The 14,032-nt window shown below is 41.6% G+C and overlaps 1 protein-coding gene across 6 annotated transcripts in view; it reads right to left on the bottom strand.

The window, feature by feature from the left end:
- Positions 1 to 14,032, bottom strand: part of MTHFD1L (methylenetetrahydrofolate dehydrogenase (NADP+ dependent) 1 like) — a 156,937-nt gene that overhangs the window by 65,918 nt on the left and 76,987 nt on the right. For all 6 annotated transcript variants that reach the window (XM_065680562.1, XM_065680564.1, XM_065680563.1 and 3 more), the window contains one exon: positions 917 to 1,056. In XM_065680562.1, the coding sequence (XP_065536634.1) occupies positions 917 to 1,056 (140 nt within the window). The remainder of the gene's footprint in view (positions 1 to 916; positions 1,057 to 14,032) is intronic.

Genomic DNA, 14,032 nt, shown 5'->3' with positions numbered 1-14,032 from the left:
ATGGAAGAATATCAATAAAAATAAAGAAAACTTGCATTAGAACTGGACTAAAAATGTAAGAAGTTATGTAACTATATCAAACTGAAAGATTGAAGAAGGACAATTCAGCTTTATCAGTAAGAAATGACTAGCTCTAAGGGAGACCATGCATTCCAAAATTTTGTGGCTGTGGAAACAGCTCTGGCATTTTCACCCAGTGAGACTTTTTCCCTGGTAGCATCACCTCTCACATGCTGCTGGACAGACAAAAGTGTGTCTGTCTGCCTGGCTAGTCTGATCTGACTGTGTGACTGAGGAGTACTTCTACAATCAGTAATCTGTACAAGCCTCTTCATGGTTTAAATAGCAAAAACCAATATACTGGTGACTTTTGGTACACTAGGAAAACAGTTGCAAAATTTTATCAGTTACCTCGGTATCCCTGAGGGAATTAAACTGATCATATTTGGAAGGACAGAAGGATTTCCATTACTGCAGTGAAACAAATCATAAAACCTTTCCTAAAAATGTTCCCTACTTCTATGTGCATACTGCAACCCAAACCCTTCAAATTCCTCCTCAGCTACCAACTTTTCCAGCCTTTGACTACTGGCTGGGAAAGTGCACATACTGAGTGTGCTTACAAACACTATTTCAAAAGGCAGGGAAAAGAATATATATATACATATTATAGCTTTCTATTTCATGCAAGCAAATTAGCAAGATTTAATACTTCTACAGAGCTCTTTCATACCTCCTCTTTCACCTGTGTCTTTCCATTCCTACATAGAGGTAACTTCTATATAATGGGGTAACTCAGGAAGGGTACCTACATACTGGCCCACAGGCTACCCCCAATATTTCTTAAACCAAGATATTTCACTTATTTCAAACATCAGCAACAATTTTATTCTCTAGAAAAGGTGCAAAAACTTACATTTGGCCCACCTCCATGCATCTTCAAAGCCCTCACTGTAGCAACAAGTACAACCACACTGGGAACTAAGCCAGAAGCTCTGCATTTGATGTTGAAGAATTTCTCCATCCCAATGTCAGCACCAAAGCCAGCTTCAGTTACTGTTAAACATTAAAAAAACAAAACAAAACCACACATAAAACATGCTTTCAGTTAAACACTGGGAGATATTTCTACTTTAGCATACAGTGCACTTAAATATACACTAGTACTCAGTTTTGAATGAACTTTCAAATGGAGGTCTATTTACATTACTGAGTCTGATTAAAAAACTATTCCCACCTCAGGAATAAATTATCTTATTCTTGATATGTGCAATATGTCATCAGAAGTAGTCACATGGGGTGAAAACCCCCAAGAAATCCAAAATAGTTTGAATCAAAGTATTTTAAAAACATCTAGTCCTCTAAAACGGCTGTTTCTGTGCAATTGTATTTATTTTAAATGTCTTACACAAATAAGACTTCCTTATATTATTCCTCCTCCCTTGATTTCATTAATGATACGCTTCTATCACAACTAATGGACCTAAATTCTCCTAGGTTTGCAGAACTTCTGATCATTTCTTGCTTTTTTGAAGAGGATGCTTAATTATAAACACAAAACAGCAGCTACTGCCATGTCTCAGTGTTGAAGATACTATTAAATACTGAATTTTATAATGGGATTTTGCACCAAAGTCAGATATTAGTGTAATATGACCCAGGAGAAAAATGTGTACAGAATTAGGATACACCTGGCACAATATTTTCAGCAGATCTACAAGTAAACGAGAAGCTAATCTCTATTAAATCATGTCAGTCTCTTCAAAGACTGTTTTTTCAAATATCTATTATTTCAATTATCTCTTTAAAAATCCAAATAATTTCTTTTCATGAGACAAACCACAAGCACACAGCAATTTAAAAAAAAATGAAAAATCAAGGGATTAAGCCTTCTGTTGGTTGAAAATTTGCCAATGTAACTATTTCCCACCAGAAGAAACTGAAGAGTTGGGTTCAGTGTGTGCCGCTGGAAGATATGAAGGGATTTTCAGGCAGGGTGGGAAAATAGCTTGCTCCTGAGGCTTCTGGACCTGACTCTAAGCAGGGCTGGTAACACGCACTTATAACCCCAATCATCTTGCAAAGCTATTAAATTTTCTTTTCTTTCTCTCACTCTTGACAGCAGTTTTATCTCATGCTTAGGATCGGAGGGGACCACAAACAGCTGATTGAACATTTTGGGGCTGGAAATCTTCAGCAGGGTTGAGGAGGAGGAGGCACAGATCTGCTCTGCTGCTGTGGGAGGAAGTATCTTTCTGTTGGCAGACCATGCACTTTAGGAAGTCCCAGCCTTTATACATTTGTCCTTGCCCCACCAGTCCCTTTCCATCTCTTCTTCATTTTGCACACGCTGAAACAATTGCCTGTGTGGCTCTGCTCAGAGGGAGGAAATGGCGGGGGGGAGGAAGGAAGAGCTAGCAAACAAGGGGGTAGCTGTGGGGGAGCAGAGAGCTCTTGAAATAGTAATATGGTGAGTGTCATGATTAACATTCTCCAAAATCATTGTAATAAGTATATTATCTTTTACTGAACAGCCCTGAGAAAGAGAAATACCACACATGGAAACAAAAAAAAAAAAAAAAAGAAAGAGGTTTACACAAACACAATAATTCACAGGAACAAAGCTAATGCCAGGATAAGTCATATTAAAAGCAGAGAAAGGGATCACATGTCTGCTTTCCAGTAACCCCCATTCTTCTCCTCCGGTCTCTTCTGTGGTACAGGGTGATTAATGAGACCTCTGAGTCACGAATATATAACCATGATCAATCTTTAATATAAACAACAGATAAACTACCAAGTACTTGAGAGGGTGGGAAAATAATTTGTCTCTTAGCAATTGCCAGCTTATACACATAGCAGTCTCCTAACATTTCCAAACAGAGTTTCCAGGGAGTTAATCCTTTTCATGCCAAGCCTTTTAGAATCATAGAATAGTTAGGGGTGGAAAGGACCTTAAGATCATCTAGTTCCAACCCCCCTGACATGGGCAGGGACACCTCACACTAAACCATCTCACCCAAGGCTCTGCCCAACCTGGCCTTGAATACCACCAGGGACGGAGCATTCACAACCTCCCTGGGCAACCCATTCCAGTGCCTCACCACCCTAACAGGAAAGAATTTCTTCCTTATACCCAATCTAAACTTCCCCTGTTTAAGTTTCAACCCGTTACCCCTTGTCCTATCACTACAGTCCCTGATGAACAGTCCCTCCCCAGCATCCCTATAGGCCCCCTTCAGATGCTGGAAGGCTGCTGTGAGGTCTCCACCGCAGCCTTCTCTTCTCCAGGCTGAACAACTTCAACTGAACTGCCCCAACTTCCTCAGCCTATCTTTATACGGGAGGTGCTCCAGTCCCCTGATCATCCTCGTGGCCCTCCTCTGGACTTGTTCCAGCAGTTCCATGTCCTTTATATGTTGAGGACACCAGAACTGCACACAATACTCCAGGTGAGGTCTCAAGAAAGCAGAGTAGAGGGGCAGGATCACCTCCTTTGACCTGCTGGTCCCGCTCCTTTTGATGCAGCCCAGGATATGGTTGGCTTTCTGGGCTGCGAGCGCACACTGCAGCCGGCTCATGTTCATTTTCTCCTCGACCAACACCCCCAAGTCCTTCTCCACAGGGCTGCTCTGAATCTCTTCTCTGCCCAACCTGTAGCTGTGCCTGGGATTGATCTGACCCAGGTGTAGGACCTTGCACTTGTCATGGTTAAACTTCATAAGGTTGGCATCAGCCCACCTCACAAGCGTGTTGAGGTCCCTCTGGATGGCATCCCTTCCCTCCAGCGTATCGACCGAACCACACAGCTTGGTGTCATTTGCAAACCTGCTGAGGGTGCACTCAATCTCACTGTCCATGTCACCCACAAAGATGTTGAACAAGACCAGTCCCAACACTGATCCCTGAGGGACACCACTCGTTACTGGTCTTCAGCTGGACATTGAGCCATTGACCACAACTCTCTGTGTGCGGCCATCCAGAGACAAGGATGTCATGCAGGACAGTGTCAAACGCTTTGCACAAGTCCACGTAGATGACATCAACTGCTCTACCCCTGTCCATCAGTTCCGTAGCCCCATCATAGAAGGCCACCAAATTGGTCAGACAGGATTTCCCCTTAGTGAAGCAAGGGGAAGTTATTCAAGTTTTGAAGGGTCAGTTTTCCTTATAGTAAGGCGGATTGCAAGTCTACCTTTCAGTGCGAGAAAAGCGAGATGTCAGCCTTCCAGGAAACACAGCAACTGCTCACACAGCACTTCACAGCTCTTATGAAGGTGTTAGCCACCCTTCAGACAGTCTAAACAGCCATGTAAAATGCCGAGAAAAACTGTGCAGTGCACTTATCTGTGTAGCTAGGTGTATTTTTCTATTCTTTGCAATGACTTCCTTTGATGTAGAGGGAAAAATGCACATTTGCCAGAACAACCCAAATCAATATCCGAAAAGCTAACAGAACACGGGTGTTCACTGAGGAATGTGCTGCAACATGGAGAATGGGTTTCTTCATTCGAAGCAAAGGAAAAGGAGACCAACATCAGTGCTTTCTCCTGTGTGCGGAAGGAAACAGGATGTAGTAGAAAAGCTGCCTGGATGAAAGTTGCAACTCCATTTTATTCCCTCCAAGGAATAGTGAGAAGATAGAGTAATATGCCAAACTATTATACTTTAAAATCTTTGTGCTAAAACACTTAATACAATTACTTTCAGATTGTTTCCTGCTTTCAAATGAAAGAGTCAATGAAAAACAAATACAGACTACAAACAGGAAGTTTCAAGCTGGTTTACATTTAGAGATTATGAGATAAAACAGCTAATAACTTGAAATGTAACAACAGAAATTTAAAGTGATACATGCGCTCACTTATTTAAGTTATCATTTCATTTACAGTTTGTCAACAGAATGCAATTAGAAATTACAGGTGAACTGATAAAGATTTTTGGGAACAAATGTATACCTAGGCAGATGTGGTCTGTTGTACCTCAAGTGAAAGACAGTTGGACACAACCACTATTATCTGCCGACACAGTCTTTACCCAGCTTCAGTTCCCCTCCCCAAAATCTCTTCATCCTGTCCCCTGCCAAGCAGCCATTTTGCAGCCCCATCAATCACTGCTACGTGGGCTGCTGCCCCACAAGCAGGTAAGGGGTTTGTAATAGATATGATGTTGGCATGATGTTAACTGCTTGCTCTAATTTCCAGGCCACAAACCCATCAGTTTTAAGGAACGTAAAGAGATAATTTTTGTGCCTTCAGTAAGGTAAAAGAAAACATACAGGTATTTGCATTTCCAGCCTGAGAACACAATCCCATGGCATCATATGCCAGCCCAGGATTTTTACAGTTCCAGGCCTTGCTTTGCATTCTGGATCCCACTCTTGCACTGACAAGGCTGGACAATGATCTGGACAAATATGAAAATATTATTTTCTGGATGTAATTTTCAGTGAGAAAAGCTATCTTGACTCTCCTGCTCTGTGGTCATATAAAATGCAAACCCTAATTCTACAAACACTCTGTTTTTGATTTTATGCTTCTATTTTACAGCCTAAGTATCATAAGGAAGGTTAGAATGAGGATTAAAAATTAAAATTTCATGCATCAGCAGTGCACTGCCATTACATTACTTTTAATAGCGGGCCATACGTCATATCTTGCAATTAATACACATATTACATTTTGCCGAAGTGAGTAGCTCCAGAGAGGATGCCTTCAACACCAGAGCAAGGGGAAATACCGCATCCAGGAGCCTCAATTCTGAGGGCAAAGAGCTCAGCAGAAAGGTCTGTTACAGGCTGCCCAATCAGCAGGACTCTGTGGGCAAAGCTCTCCATAGACAGATAGGAACAGCCTCACGCACACAGGCCCTTGTTCTCATGGGGGTCTTCAACCACCCTGACATCTGTTGGAGGGACGGTACGGCCCGGCACAAGCAGTCCAGGAGGTTCCTCGATTGTGTGGAAGACAACTTCCTTCTGCAAGTAATAGAGGAGCCGACAAGGAGAGGTGCCATGCTTGACCTTGTGCTCACCAACAGGGAAGGGCTTGCTGGAAATGTGATGCTCCAGGGCAGCCTTGGTTGTAGCGATCACAAGATGGTCGAATTTGAGATCCTCAGGACAGTGAGAAGAGTGTGCAGCAAGCTCACTGACCTGGACTTCAAAAGAGCAGACTTTGGCCTCTTCAGGAACCTGCTTAGTAAGGTTCCATCAGATATAGCCCTGGAGGGCAGGGGGGCCCAAGACTGTTGGTTGATATTCAAGGATCATCTGCTACAAGCTCAGGAGTGCTGCATCCCAACTAGAAGGAAGTGCAGCAGGAGGGCCAGGAGACCTCCTTGGATGGATAAGGAGCTGCTGGGGAAAATTAGAGGATATAAAAGCTTATAAAAGGTGGAAGCAAGGACAGGCAGCCTGGGAAGACTACAAGGATATTGCCTGGGGAGCTAGGGACCAGGTCAGGAAAGCTAAGGCCCAGGTAGAATTAAATCTGGCCAGGGATGTGAAAGATAACAGGAAAGGCTTCTGTAGGTATGTAGCAAACAGAAGACAGACTAGGGACAACGTAGGCCCTCTCTGGAAGCTCTCGGGAGAACTGGCTACCCTGGATTTGGAGAAGGCTGAGGTTCTGAATGACTTCTTTGCCTTGGTCTTCACTGGCAAAGGCTCTGACCACACCACCCAAGTCTTGGAAGGCAGACACAGGGACTGTGAGAATGAAGACCTTGGGCCCACTGTAGGAGAGGATCTGGTTCGAGACCATCTTAAGAACCTGAATGTGCACAAGTCCATGGGACCTGACGAAATCCAGGAGCTGGTGAATGAAGTTGCTAAGCCACTGTCCGTCATATTGGAAAAATCACGGCAGTCAGGTGAAGTTCCTGATGACTTTCAAGAAGGAGAAAATGGATGACCTGGGGAATTACAGACCAGTCAGTCTCACCTCTGTGCCTGGCAAAATCTTGGAGCAGACTCTCCTGGAAGGCATGCTAAGGCACATGAAAGACAACAAGGTGCTTGGTGACAGCCAGCATGGCTTCACTAAGGGGAAATCCTGCCTGACCAATTTGGTGGCCTTCTATGATGAGGCTACAGAATTGATGGACAAGGGTAAAGCAGTTGACGTCATCTACCTGGACTTGTGCAAAGCATTCAACACTGTCCCACACGACATCCTTGTCCCTAAATTGGAGAGATATCAATTTGATAGGTGGACCACTCGGTGGATAAAGAACTGTCTGGATGGCTGCATGCAAAGAGCTGTGATCAATGGCTCAGTGTCCAGCTGGAGACCAGTAACGGGTGGTTACTCTTCCTTCAGGGGTTGGTGTTGAAGACAAATCTCATTCAACATCAGTCTCCAATTCCACTTTAGTGTTCATGCAAATGAACAAATCACTCTGATGGTTTTGTTTCTTGCTTATAATTACCATAACCTCTTCATGGAATTACTGCCTTGCCAAGCACATCTGGGAATATTTTATCACCTACACATGACAATAGCTGAAATAGAGTGTCATGGTTTAAACAGCTAATCAGATTTCATCATCATGCTTAATACAAAACATAATTTTTCTCCATATAAAAATACATTTATCATGCTATAGCTGCGTAAAGGGGTTCCACATTAGCCTCACATTTACATATGTGTTAAAGCCTTAGAGTAAGTGATATCTAGGTTTTGGGTTTTTTTTTTTTTCTTTTAAAGATATTTCACCCACAGTTGATGTAAACTGAGGGTAATTTCCAGTGAAAGTAGCTTCTCCCTAGTCAGCCCTTTCTATCAACAAGCCAATGTCAAAATAAAACATTTGTACTATTAAGGACCAAGTCAGATGCATACATGAGGCAAAGCTTTAGGACACAAGTTGTGAGCCTGGATTCCTGAACAATGTAAAAGGAAATGGAAACTCTGAGCTGCAAGCTGCCATTTACCCCCCACATGTAAACATATCTGTTCTGGTGCAGCTGTCTGCCGGTAAACTCAGGAAAAGAAGAGTTCAAAGTCACAGAAGCACATGAACTGTGAACCTGGAGCTGGAGGCACGCTAGCTGTAAAGTACTGATATGTTCATGTTTAAGTGAAAAATACCAAGGTGCACAACTGCCAAAATAAACTGGGATGATCAGTGATTTCTCTAACAGGATATCATATTTTTGTTAGTATAACTAAGGATGAATAAACCAGATGTTTGTTCATTCTGACTCTGGCAAATGTTTGATGTGAACTTCCATTATTATGACTGATTTTGGAATGTAACAGATACTTTTTTTCTCTTCTGTTTTTTTTTTTCTCCCTTCCCCTCTCTCCTAACAGAGGGAGTTTTCCTGTTCATTTTTCTTCCAATGCATTCTCAGATGGCATTCAATACAGGCACTCACTACCACTGCTGGACACAAAGTGCAGCACACTACGCTAAGGCTGAATATTTTTCATGGCATGAGGAAAATAATTTGCAGAGGCTAACAAAGTATTATGTTGTTACTGTGAGGCCTAGGAGAAAAGGTAATAAGAAAAATATTTGCCACTTAGTTAAGCAGAACAAAATCTCATTGGAGGTAACAGGTATTTTTCACTCTTTGCTAAAGAAAGATGCCAGGGCACTATGTGCTCTGCAGAGGTACGGGTTTTCTGAGTTTTGACCACCAATATGCACTTTTGACTGAAACAGAAGATACAGCAGTCCTGGATTCTTAAGCCAAAGGGATCACATTTTTTAACAACTATTAATGGGATTTCTTCTGAAAGAGGTCATAAGCAAAATAAACTTTACTCTCAGAAAGCAGATTATATGAAGTTATGTTCAATAGTAAAAATCCTATTCACTTGAGACTCTCTGTGTGGAAATCTCCCCAAACACAGACAAAAAAGCCCACCTGCACGAGCATACCCAGAGAGGCACGCTGTAAATGCCCAGTTTCTGGTTCTACTGGAGTACCTCCCAAGCTGCAGTACTCAAGTTCTAGCACTTGAGACCTCTCCTAATATAAATTTCTTTGGAAGGAAAAAGTCTTGTGGAAATTTTCAGCTTCCCCACATAAACAAAATGTCAGCTGAAGTACCCTGTCATCATACCCCATGACAGTAGCAGTTCCACTCATGCTGCCTTCCTCCAAAGGAGACCTGTCTCCAGCGGCTGACAGTCTCAGGACATCCCTGCCTGCCTCCTGGCAGCCAGGGCTGCATGGGGAGCTCAGCTCCCAGGAATATGCTTCATTTAAATACTGATTCCCTTTAACAAACTATTTCAAACTTTTGCTCAGAAACATTTCTTTTTCCATAAGAGATGAATTTTACCATTTAAATGCAGAGCAGCTTTAAGTAAGAAACTAAAGGCTACAGCATAACCTCTCACAGTTATTCACTTTAGATGCCAATTGCTGTTAACTCTCCAAAAGATTTCCGTACCTTAAACAAATCAATAGGCACAATGACTCATACAGATTATTCACAGACTATAGACAAAAAAATAAAAAAGAAAGTTCACTTTATTTGCTAGAAGGTGATGATAACTCTTCAATCTCAATTCTCTCACAAGGATACAATTCCTCTTTGTGGGTTTTAAATGCCTGCTTATACATATATGCTGCACATGTTGGATTTGAAATTCAAGGGGGGAAATCAAACTGAAAAATCCAGGAGCTGACAGGAGCAGGACAGAAAGCATGCCTTGCACATCTCCACAGCTCTGCTTGCCTCCCCCTCTTGAAAATATGCAGAAGTGCAACTGCAGCGATTCCTTCCTACAAAGCACCAATTTAGGGCATGGTTTTACACTGTGGCTTGATCAAATGAGCACCCTGCCTTGCTGAAAGGGCAATTCCTGTTCCCTCTTAAGTCTTCCAACATTTACCCCCTGCTCTCTCCCTTCCTCCATGCTGCCCAGATTTCCCACAGGTTTTGGCACTCATCTAGTTGGAAGGCAAACTACTGGAACATGCTAACCAGAAAACAAACTGAAAAACACAGATCAACTACAACAGAAAAATTTCCACTGAGTTAGATTTGAATCAACTGAAGTGAGACCAGACACGTGTCTGAATGGTCAAAAAAGTAGCAAAAGTAGACAAGCAAAAGCAGAAGAAGGAAGGGAGATGCTGATTTAAATGGTAGAAAACCCTTAATTCATCCCTAGCCACCTTGTCAAACCATACTCTGATATTTCAAATGTAAAACTTGACATGTTCCCACAACTCACTAATAGTGAGCTTGTTATTTACATTTATTACTAGAGATTAAAAACCTGAAGACATCTTACAAACCACAGACAATTCATTCTAATATAAATAAAATGAGCTGTATGTGGCTTCACAGGCTACATGTTCCTCTGAATTCCTCTGCTAAGTCTGCTGGGTTTTAGAGTCACTTTCTCTTAACTCCTGTGTTCTGTACTTATCTAAAGTCTCATAATTCTTAGGATAAGTGTTGGCCCCTGACAAGAATTGTAATGCATAATGGAATACACAAACCAAATATACACAGTTTCCCCTTTTCCAACCTCCTTTTATTACTATACTAATTAGAAAAGTTCAAACAGAAGAATTGTGAATTTTAGGCTGCATCCTTTTACCATTCGTAGCACGTTTCCTTTGAGGTAACAGAGTACCATTTGCTCATAAGACAAATGACCATGTTTTTAAAGTGGAGCACAATTAATGACACAGGAATAAGGCAATTAAGTCATCTCAAGTATCTCTGCTTAAGAGATCATCATGGCCTTTGGCAAAGAATTATTAGCCTTCTGGTAATTATAAAATGAAAACCTCACCACTTTTTTATTTGGAGCTGCATGGAAGGAATAAGTAACAGCAGCACAGATGGATCTTCATTTAATGCCATTCTTGTATAATTCCCCAACTGGAAGGAGTATATTAACTTATGGTACCCCCAGTATTGCCCTAAGTGTTTAAAATAAATTCCATCACATCTAAACCATGTCAGTCTGCCTATCTCACTACCAGACTTTCATTTACTTTGACTTTTAAAAGATCCAGTTCTCTGAAGCTCCCACCACAAACTGAAGCTGAGACTGATAGCTCTACTGAGCTTTCAGGTTTTGGATCCTCCTACTCCCCCTGGAAGAGCTATGGAAAATGCACCTTGAACATGCTGTGAAGAAGTCACGTTACAAGCATCACCGACTTCAAGAAGCAGACGGAGAGCCTGAAGATTTATTCCCTGGAAAATATCTACCCATTTCACCAAATGGCCATGAAGTAACACCTGTGTTAGCACCAATATTGCCTTGAATCATGAACAAGAAAAGAGGGGATGCAAAGGACTTATTCTTGAGACAGAACACCACTTCAGCATACACTCTGGAAGATGACAATACATTCTAAAGAGCAGCAGAAATACAATCAGGCAACAAGTGATGATACAGGTCATGAATGACAAATATGCAATTTTTTTGCAACCATACAGGGTACCCTCAGAGCCTACCAAAACTCAGAGACAAAATCCATTTAACCAACCACCACCACCACCCGCTGGTCTGTGGGTGCTCATGCACTCCTGCATGACTTCAGATAGGCACGGCCATGAGAGGTGGCGAGGCCAGGAAATGACCTTGCCAGTCATACATGCTCCTCCTTGCTCTCATCACAAAACGAGAGCACCTATGAGCATGGATGGCAGGAGAGTGGTGTCGGCTGAGACTGTGGTGGATGTCACACAACAAAGAGCCATCGCTGAATCAGGATGATCAATGCTCCTGTCACTTGGTGCAATCACCCGAGGCATACCAGGCATGGAGTCATCAATCACTGAAGTGTAAGCCTACCCCATAATGCATGCAGCTATTTGCCTTGGGCTGCTGCCTTGTTAAAACTCCCCCAGCCTCTTCACCAAGGTACACATTTTGAGAAGTATCTACATTCTGCCCTTCTAAAAACCTGGGGAGTGCTTGCTTATTATGATAATAATTTCACCCATGACTTAGGAACTGTCTTTTCAGGGTATGCGTGTAGTGAATCCTCTTCCTTTGTGACTGCCCTGAGAAGGGACATAACACTATTGTTGACAACATTACTAAGCCATGTTTTAGAAATTCATAGCAAAGAGCATCTCCTGTTTTGTATCCCCAGGAAGAAGAGTATTCCACAGCACTAGCAGTTTGTCTCGATAAAAAAAAGCCCAGGGAAATGTCTGATGCGAAGGCAAATTACTCTACAAGACTATCCCAAGAGCTTATCTGGGGAGCTGAGCACTGGCGGAAAATCTACAGAGTGCAATACATATACCAAACACATACAGAACTTAAAATATCAATACACAGAAAGACTTTCCCTGGAGAAAGAAAGCACCAGGTGCTGTTAGTAATATTTTAGGAGATGAGAAAAAATGCCCAGCAGCATACATGCAGCATAAACCACAGAGAAGCAGATGAGGGTAAAAAAAGTAAGCACATAAAGCCCACTGTGCTGCACAGACTTTGTGAAATAGCCACATGCATGGAGAAAAGTAGCAGAAGCAACTCTGGAAACCACAAAAGCTTTTGAGATGCAAGCCCTCCAATACGTTTTGAGGTAGGCATTAACTTGACTGTAATCATCTATGTACTTGAAACAAATTGTACAAACCCGGTATCTGAACCTCAACTCAAAGTGTAAGATTAATGGCTTCTGTCAAACTTACGAATATGTATTTACAGTTTTCTTTATAATTTTTGGATGAGGATAAAGGACTCAGCTGGTTAAAATTGCTGTGGAAAATAACAATGTCTGCTGAACCATACGTGTGTGTATACATGTAATCTCTCTTAGAGTAAGAATCACAAACTGAGGAGACTAAAGGTACTAAGGTCACACACCAGCAAATTCCACATGGAGAAGGAGTTTCCTACATGGATTTCTCAATTAATTACACAACTGAAACCGAAATCAAACTAAACCATTATTCTGCTAGAGTACAAGACAAATCCATTCAAGTGCCCATGGCTAAACCGATGCTATAATGCCTACTGTGAATTTCTCCACTTAACCACAATTCAGGTAAATAAGACAACAGAATTGCCATTGCAAATTACCCATTACCAGTTCTGAAATATTTGTACATTATTAGTGGCTCTCCCTTTACTACAGATTATAAATTATTATTTTTTTTTTAGTCCTCTTCATAATTGGCCATCATCTTGTCATCTCAGCTACTCTGCGGCCTTTAGCCCTCCCCCTCATTTTTGTGCTTTCTCACTCTTCATGCAGCAAAGGACCCCAAACTATATACTGAATTAATAATTGGCTGCAGAAAAAGCTGAACCTGCAATCCTTGATTTATGAAGCTGTTACTCAGCCTCTTGGGAGCTCTGTTTGAGATGCAGTAGATGGAGGCGGCAGATAGATGCAGCGTCCTCATGCATGTAAAACATCTGCTGTCCCTGAAGCTTCATTCCCACTCTGAGCTTTTAGTCAGGGCTAAGCTGAAGATACATTACAAGCATGTGCCTTATTTCTGCAGGAAGCAAAGTTGAAGAGTTTGAGATTGTCAGCTTCAATAAAGCTGTCAGCATAGCAAATCAAGAATAAAGAGACCCACCATATAAAAGACAGATAGGCCACCCAAAATTTAAAAATAGTTGTAATCCACATTTTCTCTTACTGTATTTGAATCTAATCTGTTTTCTCAATCAAATCAAATTAATTACACAGCAGTTTCATATAACTACAAAAATAAAATTACAAGGTCAGAGCAGCAAACTGACCCTGATATACCATTTAGGATATAAATCTTTTCTTTTAATGTATTATTTTATAGAATCAAAGACCTTTCAAGTATTGTCAACATCTGACCTGCAAAAGCACTTTGGCTTGCTGCCAAAGCAACACTCTTCCCATTAACAAACCATACTGGCCATACATAACCTAGGATTATTTGCAATCTAATTAATATGTTTAGAAATGGATAAATGGTTTTGAAACAAGTTTATATCTCTAGTCATGGATTCTTGACATTTTTCTTTAAGGCTAATCGCACCAGGTTATAAGATCAGGTAAGTAAGCAAACCTGATTTCTGTTTTCAAAGGGAAATACCT

This window comes from Lathamus discolor, chromosome 5, assembly GCF_037157495.1.
Source record: "Lathamus discolor isolate bLatDis1 chromosome 5, bLatDis1.hap1, whole genome shotgun sequence".
Classification (NCBI taxonomy): domain Eukaryota; kingdom Metazoa; phylum Chordata; class Aves; order Psittaciformes; family Psittacidae; genus Lathamus; species Lathamus discolor.
The sequence above is the reverse complement of the archived record's forward strand: the minus strand, read 5'-3'. Positions and strand labels throughout refer to the sequence as shown.